The following is a 25,436-nucleotide window of genomic DNA, read 5'->3' as shown; positions in this document are numbered from 1 at the left end:
CATATCAGATCGAGTGTGTACTAAGATTCAAATATCACAGATATACTTTTATAGGTCCTGTGGCAGTGGCATAGCAACATAGGGGCACGGGGGCACCACCATCGATCTGAAATTTTTAAAAACCCATAGAAAAATGAGAAATTGAAAGATATTGTATTCTTTCAACTTTATTTTTATCTGTCTTGAGTAGATAGCAAGCTTCTCATAGTTTGATAAAAGGTATGAAAATACCAAAATAAACTTTTCTTGGTAGCTCCTGGTCACGCATCTCCAACCACACACACATTTCCCCTCACATCAAAAGACCATTACATTTGGTTCTAAAATTCACAAAATTGAAGGAAACCGATTATGTTAATTTTTCTACTATCGTCAGTAGACAGCATGCAGGGTTTTTTTTTCACCAAAAAAAGTTGATAAAAGGTATGAAAATAGTAAACTTTCTTGATCATCGCCCATTTGAGAATTTGAAAAGATTGTACGCCTTTTAATTTTTTGCTATATTGAGTAGATAGCATGCTTCTTAATTGAAGGTTTCCAAAAAAGTTTGTATAAAAGTGATAAAAATACCAAATAAACTTTCTTTGGTCACGCACCACACATAACCCCACACACAAACCCTTACACATTTCCCCAACACATCAAAAGACCATTTTGTCAGTTCAAATTCAAGAAATTGCAGGAAACCAATTATTAATGCTTATTATTTTGTCTGAGTGCTATCTTCGGTAGACAGCAAGGGGTTTTTCACAAGATATGAAACACCAAAATAAACTGAGAAATTGAAAAAGACATGTAGCACACAAATTGCCTATTTTACGTCTAGTCCAACTTCGAGAAATCAAAAATGGACATTTCCATTTCCAGGTTCTGTACATTCCCGTCTCTTTTTTTTCAAAATCTTTTTTTCTCCTTGTAATTTTTGGGCCCAAAAAATCTGGGGGCCCTGGGCCCATCTGGCCCAATGGTAAATCCGGCCCGCGACTGAACTGTGGCACTGCCTCGTTAGATAACCCTGTATATACTACCCTCTTTCGCTTAATTATTATGCTGAATAAAAAGACGAATCTGGATTTGGCTGTCTGCCAAAACCGCCCAAACTCATCATAACGATATTGTAACTTCCCACAAATAATTATGTTCTCTTCACAGACAGAGAACATAAGTCTTCACTCAGAGACAGAGATACACACTGACAGTGACATCACTGACAGTGACACCATTGACAGTGACACCACTGACAATGACACCACTGACAATAACACCATTGTCTTCAATGCTCACATTGCTCTTGCCAGCTTAGCAGCGGTAGAGATGATTGCGGCATTCGCTGGGACGATCTTATGCTGCCAAGTGGCATATTGTGTGACTGGACCCCACACTGTGCAGGATGTTGTAACTGCGGCGGATGAGTCAGTGGCGATGGATGCAGATGCTGGGGTGGCGACGGATGCAGATGTTGAACTGGCGACGGATCTGGGCGACGAATGCAGATGTTGAGTTGGCGCCAGTCGGATGCAAATGTTGAGTACTATGAGTAGTCGGCGGATACTGCGCATATAGCTTTCTTGGTCATGAACAAAGCCTAATTTCTTTCCAGATTGGTGGGGTAGGGGCAAATAAATGTCCCGGTTGCATCCTCGTAATACATCATTGTCAAGCTCAGTGTGGTGAAATGATTTTCAATTAAAATTATAAAATCTGTAATTTCATTCAACATGTTAAACCATAGCAGGCCTAAAGGTTTTTAACACAAGTCTCCACATACCAATGCATACATAAATGACAACCAGTGAAAAATTTTGTTGCTTCAATCTTAATATAATTTATTCAACACATGACACTCGGAACGCTACTGACCAATTTCTACTGTTCTCGGCTATTGTTAGGCATAGTCGTGCTTTCAAATTAATTTTCTCGGTCAAATAAACTACAATGATTGTATTTTTTTTCAGTAATGCCAGATAAAACCATAGTGCTTAGATTTACCTTTAAAAAAATCCTAGTTTTACAATTAGACATGTTCTTAGTTGCCCCCCCCCCCCACCCAATGCTCATGGGCGAAGTTCAGGCCTGTCAAAATCGAAAATCTTACACTAGAAGACTGCATTTCACGCCTACATTTAATACCAGGATTTTTTTAAATATGGTATCAAGCATTACAGCTCTCTGATATTTACTGAAAAAATTAAATTATTGCTTTTCATTTGGCCAAGAAAATAAACTTTAAAAGTGTAGCTCACAATTTTGCTAATTTCAACACTATTAAATGCGATCGATTCCAGTGCCTAATTAAATGACTGAGTGAGCCTTGTATAACAATAGCCAGCGAGTGACCAGCATTCTGATTGATGATATCAGCTGCTGCTATTAGTCCTTCTAGACGGACCTTCTAGACGGACTAGCTGTTATCAAATAAACAATTGGGCTATTCCAGTTTAAATTCATACACCCCCTATGGAAGACATGACCTTGGGAGTAGATATCAAATGGAGTCACCCATTCAGGTAATCCCATTTGAAATCTACACTCCCTGTGTGGGTAAGTTCATGTCTTCCATAGGGGTGTATGTATTTCAACTGGAATAGCCATTATATTTTTTATGTCATTTAATGACAAGGTTTATTCTTTGGATTAACTGTTTATTCTTTACATTTTATGTAAAAGGCTAAATAAATCTTTGGAATAATGGTGATGACAATAAATGATGATGATGATGATGATGATGATGATGATGATGATGATGATGATGATGATGATGATGATCATGATGATGATCATTATGATGATCATGATGACGATCATCATCATGATGATGATGATGACAATAAATGACGACAATGATGATGACAATATGATGACACTGGTGATGATGATGGGCGGGGTGCGACAACTCCCTTTGCAAGACCTTACTTGTTTGCCCAAACCAAAATAGTGGGATTTTTTGATTAAAATGCATTCAAATTTTCAAGCCTACAGTTCCCAATAAAACTGCCCATCTTTATAAGGGGTAGTGCAATAAATATGATGTTTACCCCAGGGCCCACAAAGGGGAATCTTTTGGGAGCAGCAAACAGGTAAAGGGAAGTCTTTTGGAGCTGCGAACAATCAAAATCAAGGGTCATTCATGGCTTTCTGGTTGAAAATCACCTGAAAAAATCAAAATCAAGGGTCTTTCAGTGCTTTTCAACTTTCAATTACTAGATTAAAGCAGGGGTGCTTAAACTTTTGTTTGACAAAATATGACCCTTAAAGTATATTATAAAACTATCCATAGCTTTCAATATCTAAGCGGCTCTCACATAATTTTTGTATACATTTGCTATGGCGCAAGCACTGCAATGTATGATGGGATACTTCCTTCAGCTGCTGTGATTTGGGAGCATTTGTTATCCAGGAGCACCTGCAATGGGCTATTCCATTTAAAATCCACACTCCCCAGGTGGAAGATTTTGGAAACATCTTGCACAGAGGGAGTATGAATTTCAAATGGAATTAACACATTAGCAGCTCCAATTGAAACTCACTCTCCCTCAGGAGAAGAGTCAGGATGAATCTTTCTCAGAGGGTGTATGAAAATCAAATGGAGCTTTCTAATGTGCTCATTCCATTTGAAATTCATATTCCCCATGTGGTAGGTGTTTCCAAAATCTTCCACAGGGGGAGTTTGGATTTTAATTGGAGTAGCCTATTGGGCATATGGTATAAATTATTTGATACTTTGATTAAAATCATTGCAGTCTTTCATAATATTCAATATCTAACACTTTCAAAATATTTTCAGCCTGCATTTTGTCCATCTTTTAAAATTCCTATTGCACCGTCTTGATGAAGTTGTTGAATCTTGTCATCGGAGTATCCTAGCATTTCTTGTAATACCTCCTGCGTGTGTTCGCTTAGCCTAGGTGGCGCTGTGCAGTGACTTGTGTCAATTGTACTGTATTTGACAGCTGGACCTGAAAAAAAATATATAAGAGGTCCGTGCTTTGGTGATATTTTGGCGACATAAAAGGGAAACATTCGAAATTATTTGAAATTATTTCACTGATGTTTATTACACCTCTTATAAGGCCTAAAAATAAGAAGATTTTAAAACCTGAAATAATAGGGCCATTTTCTGGGTTTTTTTATCCATACTCAAATTTTCATATATTTGGTATAAAATGTTTTGCCTATATGTAATTTGAACCGCACAACTCTAATATATTAATAAAAAACAAGCCTGTCTGGCCTTACAGATCATTGTTTACTGTTAATCCTGACTCAAAAAAATAATTAAAAAAACACCATTTGGTTTTCAGGCCACCTAGGTGGGAAACAAATATTTCTTTATCCGTACCACTGATAACATTTGTGATATTTGGTTGGTAATATTTGTGACATATCATCGTCTGCATCACATACCATCTTATCTCAAAAGGCTGCCTTGAGTGACTTTTTATTATTGTCATCTCTTTGTATTGAGATGCACTTGTAAAATTAACTTTATATATTAACTTTGAGGTATTATCACAATATTACAATCTCATGCCCATTTATAAAAGGGAGAAGCATGCTGAAATATAAAATAACAACATGAAATACAACGACGATAATAAAAATCACACAAGGCAGCTTTATTGAGATACGATAGTATGTGATGCAGCCGATATTTTTCAATGTACATACCTGGAACTCTAACTGTGCCTGCAGTACTATGTTGGAATTCTTGAATCATATTATTATGTAGCACTTGAGGATCACTGAATACTTGCTGCATATTTTGGATAGGACCATATGGAAGACCATACCCTTCAAACTTTGCCAGCCACACAGACATTTCTTTTTGGGAAAATCTGTAATCGGAAAAACACAACACTTTTATACCGTAAAAGCTTGATAGTTAGCATATGTGCTTACTATCGAGCGCTTTTGGGGTTGAAACACACATTTGTAGGTTTACTTGTTCATAATTATATAACTATGTGTATCGATGATTTGCTCAAAACCCTTTACACTTTTGTGGATGGGGCTCTTCATGCATGCATGTTTAAAAGCACTCGATAGTAAGCACATACATGTATGCTAACTATCAAGTTTTTACAGTAGACTGTATTATTTACTGTACTTTTCCAAAGCCTTTTTACAGCATCTTATTTAAAAGATGTCCCATGAATGTGTGTCAAAAAATCTCTTGCCCCCCCCCCCCACCCTTTCAACCTGCAAAAAATTGCTTGCCCCCTTTTGCCCTGCAAAAAATTGCTTTCCCTTTTTTTTGCCCACCCTGGGCAATAGAAAATTATTGTACACCAAAAGACTACTTACATTTCAGATAATGCTGCTATGAGTGATTCCCTATTCTCAACCCTACTCTGATTGTCCTGGTACCTGCTGTCTTCTAGCAATTGTTCGGCACCAATCCTCTGTAATGCAAAGATGACATATGAGTCAATCAGTTGAGTCAAAGATCACTGGCAATTTTTCTATGGAATTGTCATGAATGCAGGTATGAATGTACAGTAACAGCATCAACAACAACAATAAAAATGGCCATGGTGGAATTTGATGAGCTTGTATGAGCATACATCCCCTTTGGAAGACATGACCTTAATCTCCCACACAGGGGGTGTAGATTTCATATTGAGTCACCCTTTCAGGTAAACCCATTTGACTGAGGTTGATAAATGGGCACTAAAATTCCCAAAATTCCTCCTTAGTTAGATCAACCAAATTTAGCCAAAGATCAAAGAAAGTCCTCTTCTCTGTGACTGAAACAAAGTACAGTTTCCAGATTGATTAATTCTGATCTAAACTTTCTACTCAACAAAACCGCTGATACATATACAGTAGATGAAATTTGGTTGGTAAAGTGTACCACTCCATTTGTTTTCTGTGCTTTGCCTATTCCTTGTGGCAGCACCATGGGGAGTAACTGGGGACCCCCCCCCCCTTCAATTTACCCAGTTTGCTCCTCCCCCCCCCCAGGTCAGGACAAAAAAAATTACAGAAAATCAACTATTTTGGGCCAAATTTGTCATATTTTAGGCCACAAATGCCCAATTTTAGGAAAATTTGCAAATTCCCCCCCCCCCCCAACATTTTCACTTTTCCCCCTCCCTCAGAAAAATTCCTGATGCCGCCACTGCCCATTCCCTAACAAGCTGCCTTCAGGTCGGTTGCTCAAATTTCCAGTTTGAAAATCAAACAAACAATAAAGCAAGCAAACAAACAAACAGACAGCATGACAGACAGACAAACAAACAAAAAGCCTCACCTTACATAATATTTCAAAGAGGTTTTGGTTTCCAGCACCTACTATGAGGTATTTGTCATCTTTGGTTTTGAAGGCTTGATATGGAACTATACTCTCATGCCCTGTCCCCCACCGCCTGGCTTCCCAACCTGATATAAGATAGTTGGCTGCAATATGGGTCATTATAGACACCTGGAATGGTTAATAAACAACATGTTTGGCTTTTCAGGAAATAAATATTCAGAAAACTGGTTAAGAGACTGGTTGTTTTTTCAAAAATTTTCTGAAAAAAGTGCCAATTGTTTATATTTTTAAAGCAAAATCTGCAAAAAGTTTCCAGAATTTGGCAAATGTTGAAATCTGCCATACCCCTGTGGAAGATTTTAGTAAAGTATTCCACAGAGGGAGTATGTTTTTCAAATGGAATTGCCTAAAGTTAATTTTTTATTACTTCCGTGGTCCGGGTACGAGCTGGTGAATTGCGACCACATAGAAGTGACAAGGACAAGGTCGCCTACTACATGCGCAGCGACGACCAATGGGTCAACCGGCTTGTTGTCAAGTGCGTTGATCAGCCTATCAGCGTGATTGTTTATTTCTTCTGTGTGTACACTCGTCTACGCTTGGTGCACAGCTTGGACCACGGAAGTAATAAAAAATTAACTTTAGGGTTAACTATTTTGAAATCCATACTCCCTCAGTATATGGCTTCACCTATATCTTCCACAACTGGAGTGACTACTTCATTTGAAACTCATACTCCCTCTGTGGATAACTTCAAGCTAAATCTTCCACAGGGGTAGTGTGTATTTCAAATAGAACAGCCCAATGTATGCAGGAAAGCCTGCTACCTACCTGTGATGATAGTAGATTACAGTCAATTTTCTGTCCTTCTCCAGTCTTGTATCTGTGTAGTAGGGCAGCCATGATGGCTCCATGAGCATACAAGCCTGTTGTCATGTCTGTCATAGCGACACCAACACGACATGGCTCACCATCCTGAAACGGGAAAGGTCGTTAAGGTCAACATAGGATATTGTTATGAGTTTAACTGGCGGCCAAATCCATGAGTCTTTTTGAATTAGAGAACAGATGACCTGCGCTTTAGCTGGTGCATTCCAAACAGCGCACATCGGCTAGTAAGGGGAAAAAGACTTTTTTGTATATTTTAAATATGCTAAATGCAATGGTTGGTCAAATCTTTCAAACTACCAATGGCCATATCAGGATTTTTTTTCTTGAATTTATAAAGAAAAAAGAAACACCATATTTTGAAGGGGCCAAAATTCTGACAATTTTCCTAAAAAGGATGATATTGGCCCAAAAATAGGCAAATTTGGCCAAAAATGGTAAATATTCTGTGATTTTTTTTTTGGGAGGGGTAAAGAAAAATTGGAGGAGTCAACTTCTTGCCCCCCCTCTAGTTGCTAGCTGCATCTTGTGTAATGCATAACTGGCTTGCACTCATGCAAATTGGAACTTCATTGATGTAACAAAAACAGAATAATTTTTGCTAATTATTATGAGCCAAACAAAGTTTACCTGTGGTCCTGTGATATGCAGTAGTCCAGACAAGGCAGCTCCTACAACATCATAACCACCTCTTTTGGAATATGGGCCATCAGAACCATAACCTGTAATATGGTGCACAATATAAAATGCTACTATTGTAACTCATACGAAACTGAGGGAGCTGATCCTAGTTGCGAAGGTCATTTGTAGAATGTTTAGAGTGTGCGCTCTTAAAGCTGCAAAGGCCCTGAGTTGTTAAATGGTTTATGGAATGTGGGGCTGTAGTGGTTAGCGACAACCTGTAAAGTGTGCTGAGGCTTGTGGATCAATGTCTACGCGTTGTGCCTGTGCGTAGCGCACTATAAATCACTACGCTATTTTTAGACCAATAATGGGCTGGCGTTGAAATGTTGACCCGTGACACAGTTGGAGTGATGCCACAGGAGAATCGCCTCGAAAATTTTTGATGGCTGCGTCACAGGCCTTGACAGGCTGTGGCGTGGACCCCCTCTTCAGCTGAGAGAAGGTTTCTGATGTTACCTGGAAACAATAATTACCGACCGTCCAACTCAATCCACTTTTGGCCAAAAAATGGCTGATTTTACAACCAATAAATTTCAAAACTAAAAATCTATGTGGGCACTTTTTTTCTTTTTTGTCTCAACATCTAAATTGCAAATCAAAATTATTTTGGTATGAAACCTCACCTCCAGTCATGAAGCGCCTTACCTGTTATGGAACAGTATATAATTGAGGGCGCTACTTTTCGAAGATCCTTGTATCCAACACCCAACTGATCTAATTTGCCTGGAATATAGTTTTCTAACACAACATCACTTTTCTGAGCCAGCTGGAAACAGATGAAAATAAGAATATAGTTAGATATTTTAAACAAAAATAATTTTATTACTGACTAAATGTCTTTTTCAAAATGGATTATTAACTTTTGTTAAAGTATAAAAAACAGGTAGATATCATTTTATGACCAGAGTAGCTATTTACTTTAGTATTCTAAGGCCTAATAAAGAAAATTGTTTGATTGACATAACATCACAAAAGAATTGGGGTAGGTCTGTCAGCAATTTTTCTTTTTTAAAATTTTTACACACACATTTTAAGCTGTAAATTGTGTATGATAAAGGCCTTGGAACTTTTTTGTTTCTTTTTTTCAATTTAATTTTTTTTTTTAAAAAAAAAAAAATTTACAAAAAAAATAAGAAAAAGTCTAGGGTCGGGCATATTTTTAGGGTCGGTCGGGCTACGCCACAAAACAATTGTCTTTTTTAGGCCTAATGCAACTACATGGAAATTTCATGCCATACCAGCCGAGGTAAGTAAGTTAATCTTCAGGATCAAAATATCGGGACAAATTGACCAAAGTTGTCACATGCATCTTCTTTTGCCCAGTTTTAGATCACCTAATTTTGACCCACTCTAAACTATTTTTTTTATAGAAATTTTGCTCCCTTTGGCTAAGTGGCCTGGAAAGCCCCTTGTGTGAGAGAAGAGTGGATGGGGAGGGTGTGGGTATGTACATTAAGATACCATGTGAGCAAGCAAGCAAAACATATAGGCCTACATATAAAACAACTACTGAACATGCCGTAAATTCTCTAATAAATGCCACAGGGGCATCAGATTTTTGAAAAGGTGAGCGTTTCTTGGAGTCAAATTTTCAATTATAAAATACTAAAATAATCTATAGGAAAGCTTAAATGTCACGCAATGTCACTTTCAGCAATTACCAATCGTGTGTGGATCATCGTAAGCTTAAAACGAGATAGCATGAAATGTTAACCATTAGGTTTCACTACCTGCAGAGAATTTATCAAAAATTGAATTCCCTCCTGAGGTTGGTATATCTGTCAATGAGTTGACCAGATCACATAATGTCATTATAGCTAGAGGCAGTATATAACACATGAGTAAATGAGTTACATAAAAATGACCTCGTGTGGTATTCAGTTCCCAGGAAGTGAGTTTTGCCTGAGGTAATAATTTTGTGGTTAAATGTTGATCCCTCACTACAAGAGTGATTACCGTCGATTTGGTTGAAAAAGGAGGTGAGACATGATCAAATCTCTCCAGGTAACAAAACGTAATGCATTTCTTTTAATTGGGAGAGCATTTATTAGAGGGGCATTAATTTTTAATTAGAGAATATACAGTAGTTCTACACAAGACATGGTAAACAAATTTGGATCACACTTGCTGGATGGACTTTTTTGCGGTTGCGGAACATTTCAAGCACCTTACATCGTGGATAATTTGCACTCCTCCTGGGCTCCGTATATTCACACCAATGCTCTAAAATTTGAATGAAAAAGAGAGGGAATAAACAGAAGATATAGTTTAAATTATTATACTTAGTTCTGTGAGTTGATGAGGATTGAGGATTTTTACCCAAATTTGACCTCACAGATGGATTTGTCAAGTCTTTGCCATTCTAAATATGTACAAGTTTCTATAATTCTGGGGTTAAGAACAACCTAAGCTAAATGAGTCTGATATTGATCAAAATCAAAATGTTTTCAATTTCATTACATGCGCCATTCATTCTCAGAACTTTATTTTGCTGAAACACCTACCGGGGCACTTACATTACGTGATGGACACCATGCTCCTGTATGGACTCTCGAAACGCACCCTAAACGAGTATTACTCAGCGCGTGCAAAACATACCCTAAACAAGTATTTTGCCATTTTTTTAACACTAAGAAAGAAAAAATTAATGTTCAGGTTCTTGTTTAATATAAGTAGCTTGATGTTTCTTAATGTTTTACCCTACGATTTGTTCTGATAGAAGCCAAACATAACCTATTTCACCCTTTTTTATTTTGCCATTAAACTTTGGTACCCTAAAAAGGCCTAAGCAAGTATTTTGCTTGGAAAAGTATACCCTTTTTCCTGATTTTTGGCGTTTTTGACACCCTAAACAGGTACAGCGCTGTACTTGCCCAATGCTGAAAAACAACCCTTTTTACTTGTTTTTTTACACTTGCATGGTGTCCACCTTGACATACAAGTGCCCCGGAACCCCTATCATAATCAGACCTATTCAGTTCCAGTACAGTTCCAGGGATATGGCCATTAGTGTTGCTCAGAACAATAAAATAACAAAGGAAGTTGATTATTATCATCGGCTATATCTGAAAATATTCCTGACATCCGAATTTGGTTTTGATCACATCACAATTGTCAACTGAAATACCGTAGAATTTCATCTACAAGCATGATGGCCTCTATGAGGGTTTTTTTTTAATGAAAGAGACGAAAGACAGACACCCTCCACAAAAACATCATTTGGAGTTTCAGCAACTATATTATTGATACAGGTGGCTGTACAAACAAGTATATTTAAATTTGTAAGACAAAAAAACCCTCTTTTTAGAGGCATATATGATTGTAGATAGAATTCAATGGTATTGCAAGGATTCTTTTGCCTTTTGCTCAAGAACTATAAACCTGTGATGTGATATAAATGTAAAAGATGTGGTACACAGTACACACAGTACAATGGTCAAGTTTTGATTTAGCTTCCATTTGAGACTAAAATTAACTTTGGACCACACCACCCATAAAATATAAATATACAAAATTTACAATGGATATGTACCCACTTCCCCTGGATTATCTTGTGGCTCTCGGGATTCAGGATTCTGAATATAACAAAATGCTGGAAGCATTTTTGCAGTATTTTACATTTAAAAGTGTAAAATAAAATACAAGGCATCCAACACTTACTTCTGTTTGTTAGAAAATTGTTTGACAAGAAATCTCATACCTTTTTGTTACGATTAACGCTCAGAAAATAACAGCTCTGGTCTGCAACGAAGGGTGGTCCCCATGAACGTGTATCATCCCCGCCATCTGTAAATACAAATAAACTTCTAACTTAAAATAACAATATCTTGTAGTTATTGGCATTCTGAAATTATAAAACATGCAAACATGAAGAGCCCCATCCACAAAAGTGTAAAGGGTTTTGAGCAAATCATCGATACACATAGTTATATACATGTACGAACAAGTAAACCTGCAAATGTGTCTCAACCCCCATTTAGCTCAGTTGGTAAAGCGCTGGACTATGGTACAATTTCATGTTTTCAAAAGCGCTTGATAGTAAGCACATATGCTAACTATCGAGTTTTTACAGCATAGTCATTGGGGATGCCTCCTCAAAACATATATATTCTACTTTTATTTTGCAAACAATGGTACATTTCTGGGCAAATTTTTATGCAGTTTGCATTACTCAACTTGGGAGGGGGGAATGCCACCCCTACTTGTACCTCCCCCAGTTTCAAATTGCAGGAAAGCTGATATCCTGATTACTGACAAAATGCACATCTATACTTACCCGGTCTTTCCACTTTGATAACTTCAGCTCCCAGATCACCAAGAAGCATGGCGCAAAATGGACCAGCTAGAACTCTGAAACAAATAAGGCAATAGACACAAATTAATTTGATCTTTCAATCGACCATCGAGGATTGGTCGATCTTTATTTTTATGAAATCAATTAAATGACTATTGTTCATTGTGATAACATAATAAATCTTAGTATGTATTGATATTGACCAATGTAAATTTTATAGCATTAATTCTCATTAATTACTTGTTAGTTCATTAATAAGAAGCATCAAAGCAAAATCGACGGCCGATCCAAAGATGGAACAAATTTGATTCTGTTTCCTAAGGTTGAAGGTACATACATAAAAACATTGAAATTGGCAGAGTATTGATGCAAAGGTTACTTAATTTTGCAGAAAGTTAGACTTGAGTATTCAGTTATTGGTATGCAGGTGACTATTACAAGCTTGAATTGTCAAACCCTCGATCATTCTTTGCAAAATCCTAAACAAAACATCATTCAGCCCTAATATTGCACAAGATCAAGGAGCAAATATATTGGCTTTCCACCAATACCAAAATCTTCATTTTGATGGAGAAGTTGGGATGAGGTAGTTGATTGGAACATCCTCCTTTAATGTACACAGTACCTTGTTAGATCCAGGATCCGTATGCCCTCTAATGGCCTGTGTACTTGGGATGAGGTTGAGCACCTACACCTACCTATACATTGAAGAAAAAATGTGTAAATCATTAATTATTATAAGGGACCGTTCACAAACACTTGTTAGGGGGGCCTGATGCAAAAAGGGGGGCCCTGAAAATTTTGATCCTCCTAAAGGGGGGCCCTGAAAAAAATTGACCACAAATTTTCCTGGAAAAATTAAGTTTATATGCTTTTCTATGGGGTTGACCCATAATTTTCATGTCAAAAGGGGGGGGGGGGCTGAAATTTTAGAGGTCTGTAAAGGGGGACCCCCAAGTGTTTGTGAAGTTTGATTGTGAACGGTCCCTAAAGAGGCTATTTTGAGGAATGAATACCAAATTTGAAAAACTGTACCTAATTGTTTTTGAACATTGAAGTTATATAATTTGAAGATATTACAATGAAAATAGATCCTAAAGTTTTTACCCCGATTATTTACAGATGTTCAGTAATATGGTGATGTTCTTTAACATCTTTTTTCTGTTTTATAAAAAACATTAAAAATCAGCCCTTTTTTGGCTTCCATAAGGGGGTGTATGGATTTTAACTGGAATAGCCTAATTTATGCACTTGTTCTGATCCATAAACCTCCTATGGAACTCCATTTGAAATTCACACTCCCTGTGTATGTGTGTGAGATTAAGGTCATGTCTTCCATAAAAGGGGTGTGTGGAATATAACTGGCATAGCCCAATTTACACACCTGTTCTGATCCATGGTTGTTGAGGCAGCCATTGTCTTGCCGCAATCTGTCCCACTGGTACATCTGTAAACAGCTTGCCAATTCTTGTGAGGTATCCATGATGAAACATCCTTGGTACCAAACCTATGTATACCAAAAAATTGAAACAGAATGAAAAGCGGCATATGCATGTGGGTGAGGGCAATTGCATACCCCTGGCAAAATCACATATTTGGGCTCCCACTCCTTACCTGTTACCAGTGCAGAGAGAATGAATGGAGGGACTGGGAACTGTGTTGAAACTGGGAATTTTTTCCATGTTTGCCTCAAAATTGTATTTGCCCCCTCCAATCGCGACCAAGAAAGCTGGCTATGCCCCTGATGGAGGGAGGGGAAGAGAGTGTGGGAGAGAGAGACAAGGAAAGAGAGGTAATCTGTCAATAGGTGCAGTTCCATAGAAATATGTTATCAATCGGCTCATTCTCCGATAAAGCGTTCAAGTTGGCTTTTGACTAACACACGCGTCGCGTCACGTCACGTCACGTCACGTCGCGTCACGCGTCGCGTCACGTCACGTCACGTTGATATCTTCTTAAAAGTCTTAAAAGTTACAAACAAACCTTGACCTCTATCAAGCTGGGGGCATTGGGTGAATGCACCGAGGTGGGCCACATAACACCCCTAGCTGAACTGGGTACCGTTGGGTCCCTCAATTCTCTGTTTTCAACTCCTATTTTCCTATTTTATTTTTATTTGATAAAAACTTTCCGGAAACTTTTTCCCTTCGCCACTTAGTTTGTATTTCTTTTGCCAATTGAGAATGCTTGACAACCACCTGTATTTACTGCCTTTTGACAACCCGATCCAATCACCCAAAACAAGCCAGAACTCAACATGACCCTTGTTTGCACCCCAATCAATGTTTAATGCTTAGCACATACCATGAACATGCACTAGGAACTTCCATTGAAAAGACCCGATATGAATGCATGGGATACGCGTGGCTATTTTTAAACTGTGGAAAATACCCGGGCGTATTCTCGCAAAGGGGCTAACACCGTCCCAGGACACACCCGGCCCCGCAGAAAAACCCGCAGACGCCACGAAAAAATGAACAACACAACCGCGCAATAACATGACCCAGCCGGTGACATCCCGCTATCTCTAAGGTCCGCTATCTCTAAGGTTCGCTATCTCTAAGTTCGCTATCACTAACGTGTAAAGTCTATGGAGATCAGAATCCCGCTATCTCTAATAGAGAAAAAGGTTCGCTATACCTAAAAAAAGGTCCGCTACTTCTAAGGTTCGATATCACTAATTTAGAATAAGGTTCGCTAGTTCTAAGGTTCGATATCACTAATTTTAAATAAGGTTCGCTATCACTAATTTAAAATAAGGTTCGCTATCACTAATTTTGAATAAGGTCCGCTATCACTAATTTATTGAAGGTTCGCTATCTCTAAGGTTCAAGTTATCACTAATTCCAATAAAGGTCCGCTATACCTAAGGTTCGCTATCACTAATTTTGTTTAAGGTTCGCTATCCCTAATTAATTAAGGTTCGCTATCTCTAAGGTTCGTTATCACTAATTTCGATTAAGATTCGCTATGCCTAAGGTTCGTTATCACTAATCTTAAATAAGGTCCACTATCTCTAATTTTAAATAAGGTCCGCTATCTCTAATTTCAAATAAGGTCCGCTATTTCTAATTTTAAATAGGGACCGCTATAGCAAACCTTATTTGAAATTAGAGATAGCGAACCTTATTTAAAATTAGAGATAGCGAACCTTATTTGAAATTAGTGATAGCGAACCTTAGAGATAGCGAACCGTAACCACCCAGCCCACCCCACTTGACATGGCCAAAGAGCCTCCCAGGCCTAAGGTTGACCCGTCTTCAAGAATACGACCTCAGAGTTTTCAATGGAAAATTCCATACAGCTGTGTTTGTTTTACTTGGTCACGTTGTTGCACACGTGTTTTCCATGGCCTGCTCTATTGCATATGATACACACATGCCGATATCGACAGCGAACGAACTTGCACCCGCTGGGCCTGTTGAAATCAAAACAAATCTTTGCCGGGGTCCACTCTTGCAGTAGATGGGGCACTTGGGGTTCTTTTTTAGAGCGGTATTGGGAGCCTCCGTGAGGGTAATTTGTGGAGTTTCCTGGGCCTGATTGAGTGGGATTTTTGAACCCAGAGAACCCATTAAATGGGGTCGGATTTGACATGAACATTACTGCAAGAGTGGACACCCCGGCAAAGCTTTGTTTTGATTTCAACAGGCCCAGCGGGTGCAAGTTCGTTCGCTCGTGGAGATTTCAACGTGACGTCACGTGACGCGACGTGACGCGACGTGACGTGACGCGACGCGTGTGTTAGTCAAAAGCCTTCAAGTTTGGTCTCAGGAATGACAAAATGCCAACCACTAAGAATTTGTGAAAATCATTCAGAATCATAACCTTTAATAGTTTCAGAACACAAAACAATGAATGGGTGATTTTTCAACAATACTTCATTTTTGAGCAATATTACTTGTACGTATTGGGGGTAACGTTATCTGTGGTAACGTATCTGTGAAGCCCTTTCCCACCTTTGTCTTAATCGTGCAAGTGTAAAAACTTACCGACTTAATACCCATACTTGATCAGTCATCACCCAATGTACTAAAGTCTGGTATGGTATTTGGCTTCATTTATCACAGCGTTTTTTCCGAGGGGAGCAGAATTTAGGTAACGTATCTGTGACTACATGAACGTATAACATCATGACTTTTTGCCATTAATAGACCTGATTTGTTTTACTTTGAAACCATTGTGTTATGTACCGCATATATAATATAACTATGGAGCCTGCTTGATCCATCACATATGAGAACATTCATCTAGCCAATTATTTTCACAGATTGTTATCCATTAGAAATATGGTAACGTATCTGTGAACAATATTGGCGACATAGTCTCAAAGACCTGTTGGAAAAATTTAATAACCTGTGTTGTGATATGTCTTATACTTTTTATAATTAGGGCATGATTCCAGCTAATGAAAAGTACCTATAATCAGGGACAGGCGATTTGGGCGGAACTCTTTTTTCAGTGCAAATCATGTATCCTTGCCCATAGGAAAAAAATAGCCAATTGCGCGGAAAAAAAGTTCCGCGCAAATCGCCTGTCCCTGCCTATAATCCATTTTATGCGCGCATGTTTAGCGAGCAGGGACCCATTATACGGAATGCACCTTGGCTGGCGACATGGAGGAAAACAATGGATATATGCATATTCAGCTTTATTGTTATACACTTTCTAGGCATGTTATAACCTCTAGCCCCACACATTTTAGAAAGCAACTCCTAAGTATAAGTTACATTAATAAAAGTTATTTCTTTCTGATGAAACAAGTCTGAATACGACTTGAAACTATGGGCGACACAGATTTCGCATTTTGAACACTTTATCGGAGAATGTGCCAATAAACCCACAGATCCAAGGATGGTGATCATTGTTGACTTCTCAAAGGCAAAAAAAAAGTAGAAAGGGGCTGAAATACTAATTGCAAACAAAGTAACTATATGAGCAGTAATTTTATAAATTGGACAAGTAAAAAATACCTGAATGTGACATTGTAACATTGTAACACCTGTTCATGTCTTTGGAATGTCAAGTTGTAAACAAGTATGTATCACTATTGAGGTCAATGACATCAGCACAGTAGACTACATGTATGTTGCAAGTTCATGTAACTGGAATGTCAAGTTGTAAACAAGTATGTATCACTAGCACTACTGAGGTCAATGACATCAGTGCAGAAGATTATGTTGCAAAGTCATACATTGGAATGTACCAAGATCAGTGACATTGTAACACCTGTTCATGTAGTATTGTAACTGGAATGTCAAGTTGTAAACAAGTATGTATCACTACTGAGGTCAATGACACCGGTGCAGTGGACTATGTTGCAAAGTCACACATTGGAATGTACCATGCTCAGTCAGTGACATTTGATATGCCTGTTCAATGTAGTAATTGGAATGTTAAGTTTTAAACAGGTATATATATTGCTATAAACTGTGGTCAATGACATTAATGCAGTAGATTATGTTGCAAAGTCACACATTGGAATGTATCAAGATCAGTGACATTGTAACACCTGTTCGTTTAATTGAAATGTCAAGTTGTCAACAAGTATGTATCACTAACCGAGGTCAATGACATCAGTGCAGTATATTATGTTGCAAAGTCACACACTGGAATGTACCAAGCTTAGTCAGTGACATTGTAATGCCTGTTCAATGTAGTAATTGGAATGTCAAGTTGTAAACAAGTACATGTATGTATATTGCTAACTGAGGTCAATAACATCAGTGCAGTATATTATGTTGCAAAGTCACACACTGGAGTGTACCAAGATCAGTGACATTGTAACACCTGTTCATGTAATTGGAATGTCAAGTTGTAAACAAGTATGTATCACTAACGGAGGTCAATGACATCAGTGCAGTATATTATGTTGCAAAGTCACACACTGGAATGTACCAAGCTCATTCAGTGACATTGTAATGCCAGTAGATTATGTTGCAGTCTACATTGGAATGTATCACGATCAGTGACATTGTAACACCTGTTCAAGTAATTGGAATGTCAAGAATGTCAAGTTGTAAACAAGTATGTATCACTAGCTGAGGTCAATGACATCAGTGCTGTAGACCCTGCTGTAGATTTACATTGGAATGTATCAAGATCAGTGACATTGTAATGTCTGTTCAATGTAAAGTCTTATTCGGATTCCCTTTTACAAATTAAGCGTACTGCTAGCCGTCCAGCGCGTATTATTTCCACAAGGTCCAATGCACACGCTTGACGTCGCGCGCGTATACGCGATGGTTAAGCTGTCAAATGAAATCTGAATAAGACTTTAGTAATTGGAATGTCAAGTTGTAAACAAGTATGTATATTGCTAACTGAGGTCAATGACATTAGTGCAGTAGATTATGTTGCAAAGTCATACATTGGAATGTATTAAGATCAGTGACATTGTAACACCTGTTCATGTAATTGGAATGTCAAATTGTAAACAAGTATGTATCATTAACTGAGGTCAATGACATCAGTGCAGTAGACTATGTTGCAACTTGCAAAGTCACTGTATCAAGGTCAGTGACATCGTAACACCTGTTCATGTCTTTGGAATGTCAAGTTGTAAACAAGTCTTATTCAGTGACAGTGGTCTAGTTCGTAGGTGAAATAAGGTCAAAGTTAGACCACTCAAAATGAACTGACAATACCAATATGAACCGACTGAACAAAATATTGGTTGGGCAACTGCCCCTAGCCCCTTCTGGCTACACCACTGATCACTAGTACTGTAAACAAGTACATTGGTATTTTAATACTATTTGTATTGGAAATCATAAGGAATCGATGTGTGCAATGTGCATAAATCTTATGATACTTGAGTATTGTTCCTAGTGTTGGTGAGTACCGGTATTGACCATTTGGGAAGTCACAGTGTACTGTTGACAAAATTTGTAACTTGGAAGATATGTTCGAAAGTCGTAGCTGAGAGTTTCAATCTGTGCATAAGCTGTAAAGTCCGATGTATACTCCACTTTGCCACTTCGAGAGAAGCTGTGATGAAAAAATTAATTCGCAGCTTCGCGCAAAGGCACTCATGAATACTTCATCAAAATATCGCCGAGTATCGCGAAGAATTGTTGCCGCTCTGTGCTTTCATATAGAAACTTCGCTGGCCTACCCCCAAAAGTTGAACCAAATCCAACTCTCCATGAGCGTTTAAAACCTGCTCATGAAGGAATTTCCTTGTGGAAGTCGTAAAATTCAGCTCAAATTACTTGCGGCCTGTGAAATCGCGGTCGCGAAGTGGAGTATACATCGGACTTAAAGCTGAATTTATATTTGATTGCTTTTTTTAGGAAAGCGATTCTCACACATGCTCAGTGTTTACTTCCGTATTTAGAGCGTCAACTTCCGGGCGATGTCGCTTGACATGTGAAAGCATCAACCACTCATCATTTCCAACCAACTGGATCTTTTATTTTGCAAATTAATTTACTTTCTCAATTATTTTAAGTTAAAACTTTTGGTTTGAATTACTCGAGAACTCTAGCTTCGAATTTGCACACGATAGTTAGTAGTTATGCATTCGATGAGTATGTTGGTATCATTTTTGGTCGGACAGCATTGACATTTTTTGCAACCGATGTTATTTATTCTGTTAATGTTGAAATTTGGATGAAAGTTATTTTGATGACTCAATTGTATCTTATAGTAAACTTTGCCTATTTTGAACAGTCTAAAATTTTGTTGATGTGCAATTTTAGCAATATTTTTGATGCAATCGCTCGTCGTGATCGGCTGTGTTTACTTCTGAACTCCCATTGCTTAACACGGTGTCATGCTTCAGCGAATCTGACTACATGTGAAGCTATCGGTGAGCAAATTGGTGGCTAGACTTCTCGAGCAAGTGGTGAATTAATTCAAAACAATAATTATTGACCACAATGAATGTTCTAAAAATGCAGTTTGTAGCATTTAGAAATAATTTAATTGTCATCTGCAATCGCTATCCCCGTGATAAGTATAAATGCAAAAGCGACGAGTGATGCATCGTAAAATTTGACAATTGCCAGAGGTACACAATGTAGCACGAACTCAAACATGTTAAGGGCCCAGTTGATTTTTCCAGACCCTTTAAGCCCTGCAAACACAAATTTAAGGGGTCCAGTAATAATCTAAGGGGTCCGCATTCGTAACCAGGAATATGGGGTAACTTGTCAAGGTTGATGTTAATATTGTTTAATATTGCGTTGTTTATTGTATTGACCGATTATTTTCATGATTTTTTAATGCTCTATTTGGAAGATTTCTTAGGTTTTCTGTGTCATAATTGGTTCCTTTTTTGTATCAACAATGACAAAACATTTTAAGAGCAACTCAGCAATAAATTACAGGAAAAAAGCTTCTGCACAAAGCTGCATCGTAAAATTTAAGGGGTTCATGAAGTTTGATCGGACCTATTGGTCAGTTTCACCCGCAGTTTCAACTAGTAATTGAAGGGGTCCAAAACAAAAAGTAAGGGGTCCAGGACATACAAACACACAAGAATGCGACCCTTGGTGACTGCCCATCGCTTTCCGGTTTAATTTCCAAAAGCAGTGCATCACAGTCGCTCGGTCATGTCGAGACACAGTGCACAATTTGAGTAGGTATGCCAGGCAAACCTTAAAGCCTTAATGTACGATCTTTTTAAATTTTTAGATTTTTCTTTTTTCTTCTAAAATGATAATATGCAATCATTATGAAAGTTCCCAATACATTTGGACGCTTGAAAAACATTGGGAATTTGCAAAGAAACAACATCATAAACTTCACCTGTATCACTCGAAACATCTCGCACTATTTGGATTAGGACAGCGAGTACACAGCGAGTGCAGCCTCAGAGTTAGTCTCCTACGCGGCCAGTTTGGTTACGCTCCCTCCACATGTAGAGGGAGCGTAACCAAGCTAGTTTTGTACGAGACTACGGTTTGCGATCGTGGCCGACATAAAGTCATAATCTAAAAAAATTATGACTTTATGTCGGACCAACAGAAAATCGTCCCGTTTTACTACAAATAGGACGATTTTGACAGTTTGCTCATAGATTTAAGTTAGAACATGTGTAAGTATTACAAATATGCCAAAAAATCGGTTTTGAAAAAAATAAAGGTAAATTCTGAAAAAAGATCGTACATTATGACTTTAATTACCACATTTGCTAGTCAGCAAAATTCGCCTAGAACACAATACATATATTTACATAGAAATATAAAAGAACTGGCCGGCCAAGGAAACCTACATAAATATGTTGTCTATACTTCACTTAACCCAAATATATGATTTTTTATGGTGATAAGTCACTCGCTCATGGAATTTTAGAGGATTTTGATAGCAGTTCCATTAAAAAAGCTGCTATCAACATGAGACTAAGATCTAGAAACACCACCGAAATGCTTTTTTTTGCAATTTTGCTAGCTGAATCTTTTTGATGAAAGTCAATCTTTGACAAGATGTAACTTTGCTACGGAAAGTGCTATGAAAAAAAGGTTTTCAGTTTTGGCTTTCTTTACTCAAGGGCTTTAATTTGATATATAAAATGATGCAGTTTGATGGCAAATTTGAATTCACCTGGCATACATACATGTACCTAATTTGAGGTTGACATCTTGATGAAAAATAAACTCCACATGCCATCCTCAAATCGTGCATGTTATGTTGCTCGGCGATCTAGTATAAATGGACCAACCTGGGTAAACCATGGACGTACTAAATAAGGTCTTAGTACGTCCATGGGTAACAGGGCTGTCAACTTTTTGGAATTGCTTGGCGTGAGACAGAGGCGTACCGGGAGGGGGGGGGGGGGTTGGAGCAACATAATATTCATGACGATTCGTGAGATTTTACCCATTTTCTAGCTTTTTGCGTGAGATTTACTACCTAGGCGTGAGATTATACTACCGTCCTTGGCGTGAGACCATGAGAAAGTGACCAAATGCGTGAGACATAAACGTAAACATACAAATGTACAAACAAACAATAAATTCAGCTATAACACACAGTGTCATCGACCCTATATCTTCATGGCAGGAATCGCCATGGTAGGTTGAATCCACAGCCACGATTAGCCATTTGGTTCAAACCTTTAAAGCTCTTTAAAACTAATACCGTATTGGTCCGAGTATAGTCCCACCCGTTTTTTATGTGAAAATTTTTCACAATTGGGGGGTGGGATTATACTCAAATTTCAACAAAAAAAAAATGGTTTTTTTTTGTTTTTTTTTTTAAGTTTTTTTTTTTCCGGTTTTGGAGTGTCCCTGGACCTAGACCTAGATGCTAGGATCATTCATGGTTGACCTAAAAAAACTAAAAAAAAAAAACTTTCAAGATAATTTGTATTTTTAATATGAAAATTGATACTTTGTTTTCATGTCATACTCTATTAATGATTTCAAAATGCATTCAAATTCAATGCATTTTGAAATCATTAATAGAGTATGACATGAATACTAATTTATCAATTTTCATATTAAAAATACAAAATATCTTGAATTTTTTACCATTTCTGAAATTTTTCGAAAAATGGGGGGTGGGATTATACTCGAACGTGGGACTATACTCGGACGAATACGGTAATTAGTCGAGGGACATAACTAAGGCTACTCACAATAGCCGTGTAATTGATCTTGGTTGTGCGTGAATAAGCTTGTATACCCCATTGAGGTCAATGGTCATCGACTTTTATACTGCCTACAGTGAGTGCAGCTGTACTACACGCTGTAATACAGGACCAACGCAATATAAAATGGTCAGATTTTGAGTTCAAAGCGCACGCCAATTTTCAAAGCGCATTCTAGCGACTATCATATCTGTTCACTCTGTCTTTTCAAGTTGATGAGACCACCTCTGGTGTCTTGAGGAAAATTCTTTTGCGGGAGATATTCATCAATTTCTAACCCACTATCCGAAGATTTTCGTCTGATATCAAAATCGTGCATAGCAATTCACGTGTATCGATCCCGTGTATTCATTTTAATGTCTCTGCTGTGGCTCCACCAAATAATTATTAGCCAGGCGGTGTTAGTCACGATTATCGCACTTTCAGTTTCCCACGCGTTTGAACGGGAATTGGATTGCGTACTTTTTCGATGTCTAGTGAGCAAATTTTTTCAATATTTTGAGAAAATGATGTCAAATTTTCTATTCTGTATTGTTTGGTAATAATGTCTTTTGCCAATAGTATGTTTTATGTTGTAGTTTTGTTGTTTTGATATCATAGATCGGTTATTTTCGTTTTCGATTCGAATTCTGAACCCTTCGCAAGGGTGCCGATTTCGCAGAACTTTGACGATAATTTTGCCTTTTGGACACTAAAATGCTTTCGATCCTTAATTTTGTTTCAACCGAGTCTTAAATTAGCAAGCACAATACGGTTGGTACCACTTTTATATACATTGATGAAATTTTAAAGATTTTTTTTTTTTTTTTAACCGGCGCAAATCGTTAAGTGTGTATTTCCCATTGACATCCAAAATGGCGTAAGCCAGTCCTCAATATACATAGGTACGGCGTATATAGGACTGGCAAGCGAGTCTAGGCGGTGTCGGTGTGTAACATTTGTCATTTTAGCTGTTGAGCTCAGTCAGAAGTATACCTGATCTCATGTACCAATACCTTGTGTATTGGTACATGATTCAGCGAGTATACTTCAGCAATAGCGTAATAAGTGGTCGATTTTTTACTCTTTTCAAAACGTCACATGTACACCAAATACAGCCCCGAAATGGTCTACTTTTAGCGTGCCTTAACTCCGAAACAGTTTAGTCAAAGTTAAAAATGCGATCCCCAACCCTTTGCTTACCTTGGACGAATTTGCAGTATTTTCCGCTAGCTCCGTGTTGAAAAATGTCCGGTACTTGCCCGGTACAAACATAGAAATGGCCACATTTGCTTCAGTCCTGGTATGAATATTTCTTCCGTACTCAATGGTTCCAACGTGGGCATCACGATGATAGTCTCCTACACAACCAGATTGTGTCGGCCTGACGCTCGTCGATCCTAAAAGTGAGGACAGCGTGAGCTCTTACCTGCGTAAAAGTCTGTTCGACAAAGGCAATAAGGATGATTGACAGCGCCGTTCATTGGGCGGAGCCATTATATTACGTCATGACAGCAGACAGGTTGCGCTGTTCTCTGACCTTGACTGTTCGTCACGTAGACATACCGTGACCTGGGTACAAGTACAAAGCTGGGGGATGCGACTGCGGCCGCCATTTTGACACGCTGTATCTACTCTTCAGAAAAATTACTTTTGGTGACGTTTTATATCAAACAATTTTCGATAACGGATTTCTACTAGGATTTCAATTTTTTATTAATGAAGGTGCACGTAGTTTTGAGGAATAACACGGGATGTTTCGAGTTTTATTTCAACTGGTGGTGTAGGAAGGTGAGTGAATTCGTGAATGAGGCCGGGGATTGAGGTTTCGTTGTTTCAACGATCCGATAGTAGTATACGAAACGTAGGCTAAACATGTCTAATGACGCCATGTTTACATGAAAACATTAGCTGTTGCGAGGTCAGTGTCGTTGAATTAGTTACCTAAATTCCTTTCAGGATATTCTGATTTCACTTATTTATGATGTGTACGAAAATTCACCATATAAACTCAAAAGTGTGAATGCAAGCTGTTATTGCTGACAATAGAAACATTGTTGCAAGGTCATTAAAAACAGGTATGTATTACAGACGTACTTTGACCGAAACGAGATACAGGCCAGTTAGGCAGTCTAAGTCAGAAGCGGGCTCCGAAGTAAGCTTAGATTTTGCTTATCCCATTTTCATTTCATTCCAAAATGCATAAAAAGATTAAATAACTTAAATAATTACTAATTACCTTCAAAAATCGATGATAAGGGCAAAATAACTTCTAAACAAGCGAATCCAAAATACAAACAGTACAGAATTATTGGGTCAGCTGATTTATATTTTGCTCACAGCTCGTCGTCAATGTCTTGGCTATTGACAGCCTATGCATTTGAAACGCCCATCACTATAGAAAATAGTCGAGAAGCCAAGACAAAATTTAATACCGCTCGGTACACTTTGCCAGAAACTAGGATAAGATAATTCCAGTCATCTACATGTATGATGGAATTATCAGTGATGATGGAATTATAGCACTGATATAGTAACACTATGGGTACATGTACATGTATATATCCCATCAAAAATAATGTAGCTCTGTAGAAAACTTAACTGGTAGGCCTATGATGTAGGGCCTATGATCAAATTTTAATTTTGTTAGACATATTTGCCAAACATTATTAGGGCGTGTTCATTACTTACTTTGGTGGGAGGGGGGAGCTGGGCACTTTTTTAACCCCCCTCCAGAG

General features: G+C 38.0%; 1 protein-coding gene across 1 annotated transcript; it reads right to left on the bottom strand.

Annotated features, from left to right (window-relative positions):
* Positions 1–1,864: 1,864 nt before the first annotated feature.
* Positions 1,865–25,041, bottom strand: LOC140159084 (succinyl-CoA:glutarate CoA-transferase-like). Its single transcript, XM_072182427.1, has 13 exons — positions 24,938–25,041; positions 13,507–13,629; positions 12,748–12,820; positions 12,105–12,178; positions 11,529–11,614; positions 10,001–10,051; positions 8,474–8,594; positions 7,775–7,866; positions 7,088–7,231; positions 6,254–6,424; positions 5,305–5,402; positions 4,669–4,835; positions 1,865–3,956 (listed from the first exon to the last, which is right to left on the bottom strand). Exons 2-13 carry the CDS (start codon positions 13,613–13,615, stop codon positions 3,781–3,783), a joined length of 1,362 nt encoding a protein of 453 aa, XP_072038528.1. The 5' UTR covers positions 13,616–13,629; positions 24,938–25,041; the 3' UTR covers positions 1,865–3,780.
* Positions 25,042–25,436: the final 395 nt, after the last annotated feature.

This window comes from Amphiura filiformis, chromosome 8 (assembly GCF_039555335.1).
Source record: "Amphiura filiformis chromosome 8, Afil_fr2py, whole genome shotgun sequence".
NCBI classification, from domain to species: domain Eukaryota; kingdom Metazoa; phylum Echinodermata; class Ophiuroidea; order Amphilepidida; family Amphiuridae; genus Amphiura; species Amphiura filiformis.
Note: the sequence above shows the minus strand (reverse complement) of the source record. Positions and strands in the feature narration are given on the sequence as shown.